The sequence below is a fragment of the Balaenoptera musculus genome, chromosome 10 (genome assembly GCF_009873245.2).
Source record: "Balaenoptera musculus isolate JJ_BM4_2016_0621 chromosome 10, mBalMus1.pri.v3, whole genome shotgun sequence".
Taxonomy (NCBI): Eukaryota; Metazoa; Chordata; class Mammalia; order Artiodactyla; family Balaenopteridae; genus Balaenoptera; species Balaenoptera musculus.
This window is the reverse complement of record NC_045794.1, coordinates 31,268,325-31,284,201: the sequence shown is the minus strand read 5'-3', so window position 1 is coordinate 31,284,201 and position 15,877 is coordinate 31,268,325. Positions and strand designations below refer to the sequence as shown.

Sequence of the window (15,877 nt, the reverse complement as noted above, 5' to 3'; positions counted from 1 at the left end):
TATTATTTAATTAATTTTCTCAAAACTTTATACTAGCTTATCTAGTTCCATAAAATACTATTGTCATTTTTATTAAGGGTTCATAAATACAGATCAATTTTCATTTTTAAAAAATTAGTAATTTTATCAAAACAGAGAGTATATACATTTTCCTATGTTCAACTCTTCCTTTGTACTTATTCTCAGTTGTTTCATAGTTTTCTTTAGAGTAGTTTTATACACTTTTATTACTTTACTCCTATGTAATTTCTTTTTGCTGTTGTTATTATTGTTACTTTTTGCAAATAAGCTCTTTCACCATATTATTTACAGTTGAAATAAATATCTTCAGTATTTAAACTGGGTACATTTTGCTTTAAGGTTTTTGAGAAGCACACAAGCTCTTTGATTTGTGTCCATTTAATCAGAAGATTGGTTTGACTTTGTAAGTTCCCTGGCTTGAAGACAGCAGCAGTGTCACTGCATACAAAGCACAGATGTGACCAAAATGCTGAGAGTCCTATTTTCTACTGTGTTCTCCAGAGACAATACTGGGCAAATCGATCTCTCTAGAACAGGTGACTGAATGTTTTCATGTGCAGAAAAAGCTAAAAGGATCAAGCATAAATGGAATGTCAATATTTCAGACATTTAACTTCAGCCTGAATGTTATTGGATTTACACATACATATGTATATATATATACACGTTATATGTGTATCTATTTACATACACACATATATATATATCCAAACATTGATTCACTTTAATAAATACTTTTAATAGTCTTCGCATTGTAAATCTTAGTTGAATCTCAAATTCTACCTTATTTGGAAGTCTGCTCTCCAAGAATAGACTTATTTTTAATGGTAATTCATTTTATTACATCAGTAGTATTTGGACCTAAAATCTCTGATGCCTTGTAACATTTATTCAGAGTGAGACATGCAATCACAGAATTTTAGAACTAAAAAAAAGATACATTCATGTTTTAGAGCATTTTTTCTCAACAATGGTGAAGAATTAGGGGAATTACACAGGGGAGATTTTTTAAAATAAATAGTGTCACTTCTGTTTCCCCATGACCTTAATTCCCTGCCCACAAATGACAGTCACTGTTTAGTGAGAAGTTGTGTGTCATTACTCAAGTGTGGCATGGAAAATAAAGGAAGGGGTAGGGAGGTTCTCAACCACTTCTCCTGGGATTATATAGCAAAAGAAAGTAAGACCTGGGAGCAGAGTGATCTTCTTGGCATCACAGTACTGATGGCAGTAAGCACAGTACTTCTCCATTGACTGGCCACTCCTTCCACTCTATCACACCCGTATTCAGTAATGTTAGGAAAGATGGGATAACCAGAATCAGAGTTACCAAAAGGCTTTTCTGGTACCTCTTGCTTCTCACCAACACATACCATGAACAAAATTAACTACTCTCTCCTCTATGTTCCTAAAGTACTGTTCATAAAGCTAGTGCAGCTCATAAGTGCTAATACAGAACAACCTAATATGTGTTTTATGTTTTATGCATGGCCCAGCCAGATTATGAGATCCATTACAGAAGGATACAAAGCATATTCATTTTTGTCTTCCCAGTGTCTAACACAGTTCCTTCCACATACTTATTTTCACCAAATATTTCTGGAATTAAATTCAACCCATGGCTATACTCAAGAATCATATTAAGGTTTGAGTACAAATGACTCAAATATATCATAAACAATTACATTATAAAGTTCAGTTTAAATCGCATTTTTGAAGATCTCTCTGCAGGCTCTTCTAATTAATTCATGACATTTTTCAAAGTATACTAAATCACAAGGAATTATTTCCATTAATTACTTTGACTACTCTCTTCCTTTCATGAAAACATTAACTTAATCTTCACATCTTTACATCTTTACCCTGATATCTTTTATAAGGAACCAATTCATCTTATGTTAAATTTCAAAACCATCTTAATTCCATCAATACCTTTTGCACTGCACAATATAAAAATAATGCTCCTCTTCTCCTTTTTCAGATGTAGTATAATTATTAATTTATTAATTATATTATTGCAAATGTACATAGATAGGTAAATACCTAACATTGGAAGAAAACAATGCACACTGAGCCATTTCAGAGGTTATCCCTAAGGAGTAAAATGAAAACAAGCACAGGGAATCAAAAAAGACTTTAATGTGTGCCCTGTGTGTCTTCATGTACTGAACCTTTCAGCCTGGGACCAGAAAAGAAAGACAAGCAGCCAGGAGGACAGAAAGAGAAAATAGCAGTCATGGCCCCTGACATCGCTCGTGAGGCTTAGCTGCACATCTAGAGTTCTCTTTCTGATTGAACAGACCCGAATGGATTTATCAAAAGAGCCTGTCAAAGTCTGTAGTTGACGGTGCACTTCTCTTAGCTGGAATGGCACATCTCTTTACCCCCTACATCACTACTGTTATCTTATGTCTCTAAACATATAACTTCCTACTATCATAGTAAACAGAACATGGAAAACTTAAGCTAATAAAAGCCCCCCTACTTCCCCAATTCTATATTCTAGTTAAGAGTATAAAGGCAGAAAACCTATATTATACGTACCCTATTCAAAGCCGCTAGGACCAATTTGTGAATATCATTCCTGAAACACTGTTTTTTAACCATATTTAGCTTATGCTGATATTCAGTATCTTCCCTGGATTCTTCTGGGATGCCTAAATGTAAAAATTAACAAATAAACAAATTTTTTTCTCATAAAGATTTGGGCTGAATAGACTGTCACTTACTAGGAATGATTATAATTAACCCAACAATACATATATATGTTATACCTTTTTCTAGTCCATGGCTCCTTACCAAAGAAATAACTCTTAGCTTTAAGAAATTTCTAAAAACAGTTCATCACTGAATGTAAAATAAATACAGTGTGTGCGGATGTTCACTGAATTTAAAGTAGCAAGAAGTTACTACGGTGGAGGAATTTTCTGGAACAATCTCTTTTTTGTATGAATAGGCTGTACTCATTACAAGAAGCTAGAAGATTTTTATGCAACAATGGACAACTTGAGAAAAGATCAAAGTTATTTGGACTACAACATAAAAAGGTCAGATATGAAATGTAGACATAAAAGAGCAGCTGGAATAACACTGGAAAAAAAAAGTTTTTAGTTTCAGCATTATAATGGTAAAGAGCATATAGTTTCATTAAAAGTCCTCTAAGGCTGTATAAAAGTATTAAGCACCTTAAAGAATACATATTCTTTATTCAGCTACATTGTAGCTGAACTAACCCAAAACTGTTGGGAAAACAGGAAGTCAAAAACTATTGGTTAAAAAAATATATATATATATTGGTTATACAATAGAACATATAAGTAAAATTATTATGAATAAATAACGTTTCTAAAAGCTATGACTATAGAAATAATTATTAATAAACAATTCCTTATAACCTTTCACTTCAATAATTTGTATTAACACAAACTATAAGTTGACTGCATATAACTTTTCATTTACTTAACAAACATTTGAATGCCAACTACATGCAAGGGATTTTGCTACATGCTGAGAATACCACAGTGAATATGACAGGCACGATTTTCACCCTCCTAGAACTTTCAGTCCTCATTTTAAAATTTATTCAAACAGGTTCACTACAGCTGTATGACCTTCGACAAGTTACTTAAACTCTCAGTGTCTCATTTTCAGTGACCAAGATCACATTAATTTCTGAAGCTGCCCATTATATCACAAGCAGATGTGACCATTAAAAGCAGTCCTGTTGAGAAGTAAAAACTTCATGCCATATGTAAGGAGACTTATTAAATGTCTTTCTTATATTAAGACCAAATGAATATTCCCAAAAGTTCATCTCTGGTCTTTGTTATATCATTTGAGGTTCTACTATCCAGAATGGATATAATTTCCTTTCCACATAATAGTCCTTTAAATTGTTTGAACTGCAAACTTTTTGAAGGCAGGATCCATAACCTAATCACCTCCAGGTTACCAAGAGTTCCAAGCATAGTGCTTTAGTATAACAGTTGTTCCACATACACTTATTGCACAAATGTGTCTTTAAAAAGCACCCACTCTGATTCAGGCTGCATAGGGTGAAAACCTGGCTCCGTTACATAAGCTGTGACCTTAAAATCTCTATATCTTATGCCTCAGTTTCATCATCTGTAAAATGGGGTGGAAAAGTAGAATCTGCCTTATGGGTTGCTACAAGAATTTTAAAAGTTTATATACATAAAGTACTTTGAATAATGCTTTACACATTTGTTACTAACTATAAATGAGTGAGTTTTAATAGCTTTCATAACCTCCTGCATTATCTCCTCTCCAAATTAAACAAATTCAGCTTCTCTTATTGTTCTTAAGGATGTGGTTTTATATTCATAATCACTTTCCTCTATACACTTCCCAATATGCATATGTCCTTTCCTAAAGAATTTTTTCCTCTAGAACTGACACTAAATCAAGAAAGAACAAGTCAAATGATATTTTATTAAAATAAGTAGATCTTTATTATTATTTTTTTAAAGCAACAGGCTCGATCACTTCAATAAGTTATTGTTATAAAAAAGAGGAGGAAGTGAACAGTACCAGATTGAAAGAAACTTAAGAGACATAATACTAGCTGCAATATGTGGCCCTGAATTAAGTTATACAAATTTGCTATAACGCACATCTTTGTTACAATTAATAATCTGAATATGGTCTAGTTAATAAATTAATACATGTACATCTAAACATAAGTACCTACTTCAGCATGTCAAAACCAGAATCATATTCAACCTCAAAACTACTGGGGTACTGATATTATAGTTACTCATTGACATACAGAATGATATAATATAGAATGATATAGTATGGTACAGTTACAGCATGGTAGAGTATGGTATCGTGTGGTATGGTATGGTAATATGGTAGGTTAGCATAGAGTGAAGTAGATGGTTAAGCCTTTACCTAATAGATAAATGTATTTATATGTTGACATGCTTATAAAATATGTCTATTAATATGTTTCCATACATAAAGTACCACCATAAAGTTATAAAATTATTTTCAAGGGCACCTGTTTAATACACCTAAACATTATTATAAAAAACATTTAAATACATCATTTCATACATCTAAATTATTACTGACTATCAATGTCGCTTCAGGCTCAATCTCAGAACAATGAAAGAAAAGAAATTCTACATTCGAAACTTATTTTTGAACTAAAAGAGTGTTATTAACTAACAGACGATTCTGAATGTCTTTTGGTTATCTTTAAAACTCAAATCCACTCTCAAAAGAAGAAGGCTGACACCTTTAAGGGTAATCAAAAGGATTTTGTTTTGTTTTTTACAATCTACAAAGTTTAAAATATTCACAATAATATTTCAAGCAAAACTATGTCTGTTAAATTATATCTCTAAAGTTGCGTGACAACTATGAATGTGACATCATGATTCAATTCAAAATGTATTGAATAGTTATTTTTGTTCAAGTTACCAGGGGGTTAAAAAAAAAAAAAAAAGGCATGACTAAAGAAAGCCCTCTCCTTGAAAAAATCGATACTCTTACACAGAGAATACTCTTATACTCAGAAACATAAAATACCAATATGACTACAGATAATGGTAGACTTAGGAAGATTTCATTTAAAAAGGGCCAAAAACAATGGGCTTCAAAGAATTGGGACTTTTACAGAGCAAAATAATAATAACATCCCTGATATTCAGTAGTCAGAAAGTCACGTCAAATGAACCTCCTAAACATCTCCCACATCCATCCTCTCCTCTGTTTTCTTTACTGGGCCCCCACCATGTCTCACCTATCACAGCCTCCAGCCTAATCTCCCTGCAGGAGGCTCCCCTCCCACCAATCATTCTCCACACCACAGTGCTACTGTTGTAAATTGCAGATTTGGTTATGACACTGCAATTTTGAAACACCTTAAATAAATTTGAATTGACTTGTTTTAAAAAAAAAGCACAAACTGCTCAGCGTTGTGTTCAAGGCCCTTCCCTCTCAGCCTCTGCCTGTCCTTCCACATTTATCCCCAGGACTGCTTTCCTCACATACCATGCTCCACTCACCCCACAACATGTGCACTTTCTCTTTCTGCTTGAAATGTCCTTCCTGGCCTTTTTACCAGGTCAGCCTTATTCACCCGTCAAGTTCAAATATCACAATCTCTGACCTACTCTTTTGAATAAATTATCTGTGCCTCCATCAATACTCTCATAGCCTTTTATAATACATGTATCTATAATAGCTCCTCGCAACTGTCTGGTAATTAACTATCTGTCTACCTCTAGGCTCCTATAAATAGTACAGTCATGTCTTTTTTTACTTGTCTTTCAGACCTTTGCAGTCATCACAATATATAGAACATAAGAGGCACTTAATAAATACGTGCTGAATGAATGGGGGAGCAGGTGTTTTAAATGGGCTTTGGAGGAAAAATAAGGTCATAACAGATGTAAGCAGGAAGTAAATGTGGGGAGGATGGACACTATTGTGGCTCATGAGTAAAAGCCACATGGTTATATTTGAGAAAGATTAATTCAACCGCAGAGTAAAAGAAGGACTGGAAAGAGGCAAAAGAGGAAGTGTGAAAATTAGTTGGGTATTATTATAATTCAGACAGGAAAAAAACAAACAAAAAAACTTGGACTTGGTAAGGTCAACAGAAATAGAAAAGAAATAGCAGAGATGACACTCTCCTTGGAGGTAAAGCTCCACACTATGTTGCAGTTATTTTTTCTGGAAATAAATTATTGATGTTTCTTATTAAATTTTAATCTAAATTTATCTGACTCTTCCACATCATCATTTTCCCTCTATTTTAATTTTTGGGCTAGTGAAAAGATTACATTTGGTTGGCAGAAACTGGTCCTTTAATTTTTGCCTAGAAAGTTGATATCTCATGAAAAGTCAAAAAATCCACTTAAAATGACATCTCTTCCCACAATCAGTTATGTAACTTACCTGGAACTATAAAATGTAAAATAGCTCGAAGTGCCTCCAGCTGCACTGACACTGACATCTCATGACTTCTCATAACTGTTATTATTTTGGGGGCCACTGCTGCCATTGTATCCAGGGAAGTGTTACTAGAGATAAAATATTGAAATGCTTATTAAAAGTACAACCTGATTCCAATACAAACACCAATTTGAAACAAATACGAGAAAACAGAACTATTTTATCAGAAAAGGCTGATGTGAATTTGGTAGTATGAGCATACACAATTTAAATTCTAATTTAGTTAAACTTTGATGTCAAGAAGTTAAATTTACAGTAAACTGGGAATTCTTTTATTTAGTTTCCCAGAACTAACAGCTTCCTTCTGATCTATACATGGGTCACTGGCAGCAACCCTGGAAAGTAGGTGTTATTATTTGCATTTTCCAGGTACAGAATTTAGGCTGACAGAGGTTAAACATCAAGGTCCTATCACTGGAACGTGACAGAGCCAGAGCTGGAATGCAAACTCTGACCGTCAAGTCCAGAGAGCTGTTTATTGTATAACTACCTGCCTCTTCCAGATTAACACCACTAGACTTCTTATATGGTATTCTTAATTAGTTTTATTTGCACTAAAGTCTTGGTTTCTCTAAGGTATTTTCGCTACACTTTCTTTTACATACAAATAAATGTAGATTTCAGTAGGTCCTACAAACTTTAATAGAGGCAGCCCTTGCTTTACACAGTGCCCTACTGACTAAAACTTCCGCATATCATAACTGTGTCCTCACTTCACATGGGTCTGTGGTTACTGACATATAGTCCCTTTTTTCCACTTTAAAGTCCCAGGTTAAACAGATCCCCTCTTTGTAGCCTCTCTCCTTTGGTCGCCCTAGCTTGGTTCACCAAGACCCTATGATTTTACACATCCTGCCACTGAATTATCACACTGTATTGTAATTATCTGTTTATAAGTTAGTCTCCCCAACTAGACAGGGAGATTTTTAAGGGCAGGCACATTGTCATAGTTAACTTTGAATCCCCAGGACTGGAAATTTACACATTTAATATATGAGAAAACAGCCAGAAACATTAATTGCCCAGAATGCACAAAATCTTAAACTGTCAGTTATTCCACTGCGTTTTGCCTCATATATAAAGGTTCATACACTGCCAGGACCATAAAAATCACAATTTAAGGTAAACTTAAAAATAATAATTAGAAGCCATATCCTGATTTTATCTTTTATACCTTTCACATAACACAATAATCTGAAAAATTGTTTAAGGTTATGTTCTATATAACTGCCATTTTTTCAAAACATAGTCAACACCAAGCATTAAGCACAAAAGCAAACCTTCAACGTATTTCTACTTTCTCTATCATCCCTTTCAATATGTAGATAAAATAAGTCTATGTATCACTGACATGAAATTATATTGCAAAATGTTTCACTCTTCAAATGCCTTGTTTTTCCTTTTATTCTTAAAATTATGCTCAAAATATTGATATTCTACCTGGTCCAATTAATATATTCTACATAAATTCAGAAATATGTATTACCTTCCTTCAAAAAGATGATTTAGCATTTTACAGCCACTTTCAGCCACTTCAGGAGAATGTATATGCTTCTGCATTAACTCCAATACATTCAGATATATTCCTTTTGATAACAGGATCTTTCTGAAATTAACTACAAGATTTTTTAAATGTTACTTGTATAAATGAAAGCACATTCTCATAATCTTGCAAAAAGACACATACTATTAAAATAATCCAAATTCATAGGAAAGTATTTAAACTACATATTTAATTTATATTTCATTGGCAACTTAATTTTTTTAATTTAAAATATATACCATTTCCAATTTTTTCACATTTATTAACCATTTGTTGAGGTTTTAGTATTAAAGTCTCATTCACAGAGTAAACTAGTGGAATGTAACCGTCATCCATGTGAAAGGAGTACTTTTTGCAGAAATGCATTTTAAAATAATGTCCTCCAAAATAAGAATGAAAGTTAAATTTCATTCTAATATTTAAAACAACTTCCTAAAATAACCATACTTATATAGAGCTAAGGCTCACTAGTGAGTTGGGAATAAGTTATATATGTGTGAAGATACTGAGCATCCTATTGGCTCTTGGGGGGATGCAGGAAGTGGGGCTGAAACCAGGTTGGGTTGCCCTCAGCCTTGAGCTACCTTCTCCATTTACCCCAGTGGACTGTACAAACATTATCATTTCTATGTGTGCCATGATATGCAAAGTGATGAGAAGCACTGATAGAGAACAAAATTAATACATACTTCCACAGAATAATGCCAAAGCTTAAGAAACACATAGATTGCTTTAAAACTGATTGCATATTATATGTGGAAAAGTAATTATATCCCAGCAATAATTATTACAAAATAATTTTCCTCTTCATAATAAACTTTCTTCACCAAATGCAAATCCAGTGTCTTAAAGTTTCCATATTGTCTTAAAGTTTCTATATAAATATCACTTACCTTGAAACCTCTATATAAATATCAATTCCAACATTATACACTATATTTCAACACTGAAGGTGGCAGGAAATGAAACTTTGAAAGCTTTAAGTACTATTTTGAAAAAATAAGATATGCATCTCAAATTGGGAAAAAAAGAAAAGATCAGACAAAACTCAAAAATAAGTGGAAGTGATACATGCATTCTAAATTACTGGCAAAATCTGAAAACTCACACATTAAAATATAATAAGAAGTTGGTTATTCAAGTGTTGGCGAGGACATGGATAAAAGGGAATATAAAATGGTACAGCCACTGTGGAAAAAAGTATGGAGATTCCTCAGAAAAATTAAGAATAGAACTATCATATGATCCAGGTATCCCACTTCTGGATATTTATCCAAAAAATGTGAAAACTCCACTAATTTGAAAAGATATATGCACCCCTACGTTCTTCACAGCATTATTTATAGTATCCAAGATATGGAAACAACCTAAGTGCCCATTAACCAATGAATGTATAAAGAAGATATGACATACATATATGGTGGAATACTACTCAGTCATAAAAAAAGATGAAATCTTGCCATTTGCACCAACATGGATGGACCTTGAGGGTATTATGCTAAGTGAAATAAGTCAGATGGAGAAAGACAAATACTGTATGATTTCACTCACACATGGAATATAAAATAATTATAAATGAACAAACCAAACAAAAACAGAGTACTAGTGGTTACCAGAGGGGAGAGGGGCCAGGGAGTGTGAAATGTATAAAGGGGATGAACTGTATGGTGATGGATGGAAACTAAATTTTTGGTGGAGAGCACACTGTAGTATATACAGAAGTAGAAATATAATGTTGTACACATGAAACATAATGTTATAAACTAATGTTAGCCCAATAAAAATTTTTTAATGATTTTAATTAATTCATTAAAAAAAGAATTTGGGGGGCTTCCCTGGTGGCGCAGTGGTTGAGAATCTGCCTGCTAATGCAGGGGACACGGGTTCGAGCCCTGGTCTGGGAAGATCCCACATGCCACGGAGTGGCTGGGCCCGTGAGCCACAACTACTGAGCCTGCGCGTCTGGAGCCTGTGCCCCGCAACGGGAGGGGCCACGATAGTGAAAGGCCCGCGCACCGCGATGAAGAGTGGCCCCCGCTTGCCGCAACTGGAGAAAGCCCTCGCACGAACCGAAGACCCAGCACAGCCAAAAATAAATAAATAAATAAATAAAAGTAGCTATAAAAAAAAAAAAATGCAGCTTTCTAAAAAAAAAAAAAAAAAAAAAAAAAAAAAATTTGGTTATCTTGCTCGGTCAAATCAGAAGTTTTAATAGCCCCTCCTAAAATGGCTAAATTCCAGCCAAGGAAATACTTTAAATTATAGAATTTATTCTAGACCATCAGTTCCCACACTTCAGAGTACATGAGAATCCCCTGGGTGACTTGTTAAAACAGATTGCTGGGTTCCACCTACAGAGTTTATGATTCATTGGGTCTATATGGCACCCTAGAAATTACATTTTAAACAAGTTCCCAAATGATGTTGCTGGTCCAGAGACCACACTATAATGATCACTGTCTTGGACATTAACTCAATTTGAGACTTGAAAATTAAGAATAGAAATTCCATCGTACAGTACACGTTGGAGAAAAAATTACAGCATGGAGTCACTTTAGAGTTTATAGAACACTTTACACACCTTATCTCATTTACCAGCTATCTACACAATACTCATGACTTCTTCCACTCCATTTTAGCAATAAATTATCTGCTTTACAAGACCAATAACAATATGCGGGGCTTCCCTGGTGGCGCAGTGGTTGAGAATCTGCCTGCCAATGCAGGGGACACGGGTTCAAGCCCTGGTCTGGGAAGATCCCACATGCCGTGGAGCAACTAAGCCCGTGTGCCACAACTACTGAGCCTGCGCGTCTGGAGCCTGTGCTCCGCAACAGGAGAGGCCGCGATAGTGAGAGGCCCGTGCACCGCGATGAAGAGTGCCCCCGCTTGCCACAACTAGAGAAAGCCCTCGTACAGAAACGAAGACCCAACACAGCCATAAATAAATAAATAAGTAAATAAATAAATAAAAATTAAAAAAAAAAAAAAACAACAATATGCAAAACTCCCTCCAGGCCTTCACTTCAATAGTCACCTTCTTTCCTCACTGCCCAGTCACAATTTCATCACCTCTGAACCCTAATATGTATACTCCTTCTTTTTTCTTTTTTTTTTTTTAAAGATATGGGGGAAATTTTTTTTTTTAATTAATTAATTTATTTATTTTTGGCTGTGTTGGGTCTTCATTTCTGTGCGAGGGTTTTCTCTAGTTGTGGCAAGCAGGGGCCACTCTTCATCGCGGTGCACGGGCCTCTCACTATCGCGGCCTCTCTTGTTGCAGAGCACAGGCTCCAGACGCGCAGGCTCAGTAGTTGTGGCTCACAGGCCTAGTTGCTCCGCGGCATGTGGGATCTTCCCAGACCAGGGCTCGAACCCGTGTCCCCTGCATTAGCAGGCAGATTCTCAACCACTGCGCCACCAGGGAAGCCCCTATACTCCTTCTTTGCTTCGTATTTTTTTCTTAGTTACCTCATATATCATATATGCCAATTAGCCTTTTTATTTATCTTCCCCACTAGAGTGTAAGCTTCATGAGCCTGGGATTTCTATTTATCTGCTGTATCTCAAGTGCCTAAGGTTCAATAAATATTAATTTTAACTAATTAATTAAATGAAGAAAATGTTACACAAGATGCTTGAACCTTCACCTGGTTACCACCATCACAAAACCCAGTTTTTCTGGCCACGAATCCAGTCATTTTTTCTAGAAAACTATACCCAGTCCTACACATGCAATGTTCCCAAGTGTGTTTCAATGACAAGTTGCCCATGGAGATTGGTGAACAAGCTACTTAAGTTCTTAATACTCTCATAAGGCAGAACTCCAAGGACTATACAAAGGGATCTGAGGAAAGTTAACATGGCAAGTGACCAAGAACAAAGAAGTAAGAAAGCAGAAAGAGCAGAGAACTGATTCTGAACAAAGAAACCAAGGTTAACTCCAAATGTAACTAATCCTGAGACACCATAATAAGAATCAGCCAAGGGATTGATCAAAATTGCAGAGATCAAGATTCTTCCCAGGGAAGAACCTGAACTCACCTCCTCCCATGGGCATACCAAAATTACAACTATTTACAGAACAACTATCTATGAGAATGATCTGAAGACTAGCAGAAAAGATATTCCACAACTAAAGACATAAAAGAAGAACCACAATGAGATGACAGGAGGGGTGTAGAATGTGATATAGTCAAGACCCACACTGCCGGATAAGGGACCAAAAAACAGGAGGATAATCACAATTGCAGAGGTTCTCCTCATGGAGCAAGGGGTCCAAGCCCCTCATTGGTCTCTCCAGCCTGGGGGTACTGCACTGGGAAGATGAGCCCCCAGAACATCTGGCTTTGAAAGCCAGTGCGGCTTCTATAGTGGGAGAGCAAGAGGGCTGTAGGAACAGAGATTCCACCCTTAAAGAGTGCATGTGAAGTCTCACACACTTGGAGACCCAGCACACAGTAAATTGAAAAGAGCCTGGGTCAGACCCACTTGCTCATCTTGGAGAGTCTCCCAGAGAGGCAGAAGGTAACTGGGACTCCCTCTGGGCACAAAGATGCTGCTGACAGCCATTTTGGGTAGCATATTCTACCACGAGGACATTGGTGCTGGCAAGTACCATTTTGGAGTTCTCCATCTAGCCAATTAGCACTAGGATTCAGCTGCACCTATCAGCAGGATGGCACTAGTCCTGGGAACCCCTCAGGCCCATAGTCAGCTGCCACGGGACTCTCAGGCACACAGCCAGCCACCCAGGGACCTGGCACTGCCAACCAGCAGGTCGGCACCAGCTCCAAAACCCTAAGCTCTGCAGTCAACTGCCCCAAGACCTCCCAGGCCTGAAGTCAGCCTGCCAGGACCCAGCCCCACCCACCAGTGGGCTAGAACCAGTCCCAGAAATCCCCAGACTGTGCAGTCAGCCATGCCACGACCCAGCCTTGGCCACCAGGGAGCTGCAGCCTCTGCATAGGAGGTCCAGGAGGCCAACCAGCCAGAAACTGGCCCCACCTACCTGAGCACCCATAGTAGTTGGACTCACCACAACAGAAGAGCCCACTCAGACCACACAGGGGGCACCCCTAGAAGATATAGCTCTGTTAACCAGAGGGGAGGGTGCTGCTAGATCTAATAATATGTTCCTATGTAAGGACACTTCTCCAAGATCAGGAAACATAATCAACCCACCTAAACATACAAATAAAAACAAAAAATTAGGCAAAATGAGGCAACAAAGGAATATGTTCCAAATGAAGGAACAAGATAAAATCTCAGAAGAATTAAGCCAAGTGGAGATATGCAATCTACCAGATAAAGCATTCAAGGTAATGATCATAAAGATGCTCAACAAACTCAGAAGAAGAAAGGATAAGCACAGTGAGTTTAACAAAGAGTTAGAAAATATAAAGAAGAATTAAAGAGATGAAGAATACAAAAATTGAAATGAAAATTACAATACAAGGATTCAACAGTAGATTAGATGATACAGAGGAATAGATCAGTGAACTGGAAAACAGTGTAGTGAAAAATAACACGAGCTGAACAAAAAAAAAAAAAAAAGGAAAAAGAAAACTGTAAAATATGAGTTCAATTTAAGAGAACTCTGAGACAACATCAAGCATACTAATATTCTCATATAGAGACCCCAGAAGGAGAAGAGAGAGAGAAAATGGCAGAGAAATTATTTGAAGTGACAATAGCTGAATACTTCCCTAAACTGGGAAAGGAATAGATATCCAGGTCCAGAAAGCATGGAGAGCCCCAAACAAGATCAACAGATTGAGGTCCATAAAAAGACATATTGTAATTAAAATGGAAAAAATTGAAGATAAGGAGAGAATATTAAAGCAAAAGAGAAGCAATTAGTTATATACAAAGGAACTCCCATAAGACTGTCAGCTTAAATTCTGCAGAACAGAAGGGAGTAGCAGGATATATTCAAAATGATAAAAGGAAAAAATACTCTACCCAGCAAGGCTATCATTCATTTGAAGGAGAGATAGAGTTTTACAGACTAGCAAAAGCTAAGAGTTCAGCACCACTATGCTGTACAAGAAATGTTAAAGAGATGTCTCTGGTGGAAAAAAGATCACAACTAGAAAAATAAAATTTATGAAAGGAAAAATCTCATTGGTAAAGGCAAATAAAGTAAAGGTAGTAGATCAACCACTCATAAAACTAGTAGGAAGGTTAAAAGACAAAAGTAGTAAAATCATCTATGTCCACAGTAAGTAGGTAAGGGATACATAAAACAAAAAGATGCAAAATATTACATAAAAAACACTGAATGTGGAGAGAGTAGTAAAAATGTAGGGATGTTAAAATGCTTTCAAAGTTAAGAGATCATCTTCTCAAGAAAGTAACATTGGAAAAAAGAAAAATACAACAGATTAATGTTTTATATGTGTGTATGTGTGTGTCTGTATATATATCTATAATATATATATAGGAATATATACTCATAATAACAAAATAAATCCATATTTGATCAATAAATGAGAAATAAAAAGTTAAGAGATCAACTTAAAATAATTTTATATACACACACACACACACACACACACACCCCTCACATTAACCACGAACCAAAAATCTATAATAGATACATACTGAAAAAAAAGAAAATAATCCAAACATAACGCTAAAGGATAGTCATCAAATCATAAGAGAAGGGAACAAGAAAAAGGAACAAAAAAGAACTACAAAAAAAAGCACCCATAAACAAACAGCAATAAGCACACACCATAAATAATTACTTTAAATGTAAAGGGACTAAATGTTCCAACCAAAAGACATAGAGTACCTGAACGGATAATAAAACAAAATCTACCTATATGCTACCTACAAGAGACTCACTTCAGATCTAAAGACACAAACAGACTGAAAGTGAGGGGATGAAAACAGGTATTCCATGCAAATGGAAAAGAAAAGAAAGCTGGAGTAGCAATACTTATATCAGACAAAATAGACTTTAAACAAAGACTGTAACAAATGACAAGGAAGGACATTACATAGTGATAAAGGGATCAATCCAGCAAGAAGATATAACAATTATAAATACATATGCATGCAACATAGGAACACCTGAATACATAAAGCAAATATTAACAAACATACAAAAAGAAATTGACAGCAACACAATAATACTAGGGAACTTTAACACTCAATTTACATCAATGGACAGATCATTCAGACAGAAAATCAATATGAAAACACTGGCCTTAAAAGACACAATGAATCTGATGGACTTAATAGATATGTGTGTGTGTGTGTGTGTGTGTGTGTGTGTGTGTGTATATCACTTTCTATCCAAAAGCAGCAAAATACATA

At 35.7% G+C, this 15,877-nt stretch overlaps 1 protein-coding gene across 1 annotated transcript in view; it reads right to left on the bottom strand.

Moving 5' to 3' along the window:
* LRRK2 (leucine rich repeat kinase 2) overlaps positions 1 to 15,877 on the bottom strand; it is a 142,768-nt gene that overhangs the window by 95,977 nt on the left and 30,914 nt on the right. Inside the window, 3 exon segments of the mRNA XM_036865466.1 lie at positions 2,566 to 2,678; positions 6,952 to 7,076; positions 8,495 to 8,624. Of these exon segments, the coding sequence (XP_036721361.1) occupies positions 2,566 to 2,678; positions 6,952 to 7,076; positions 8,495 to 8,624 (368 nt within the window).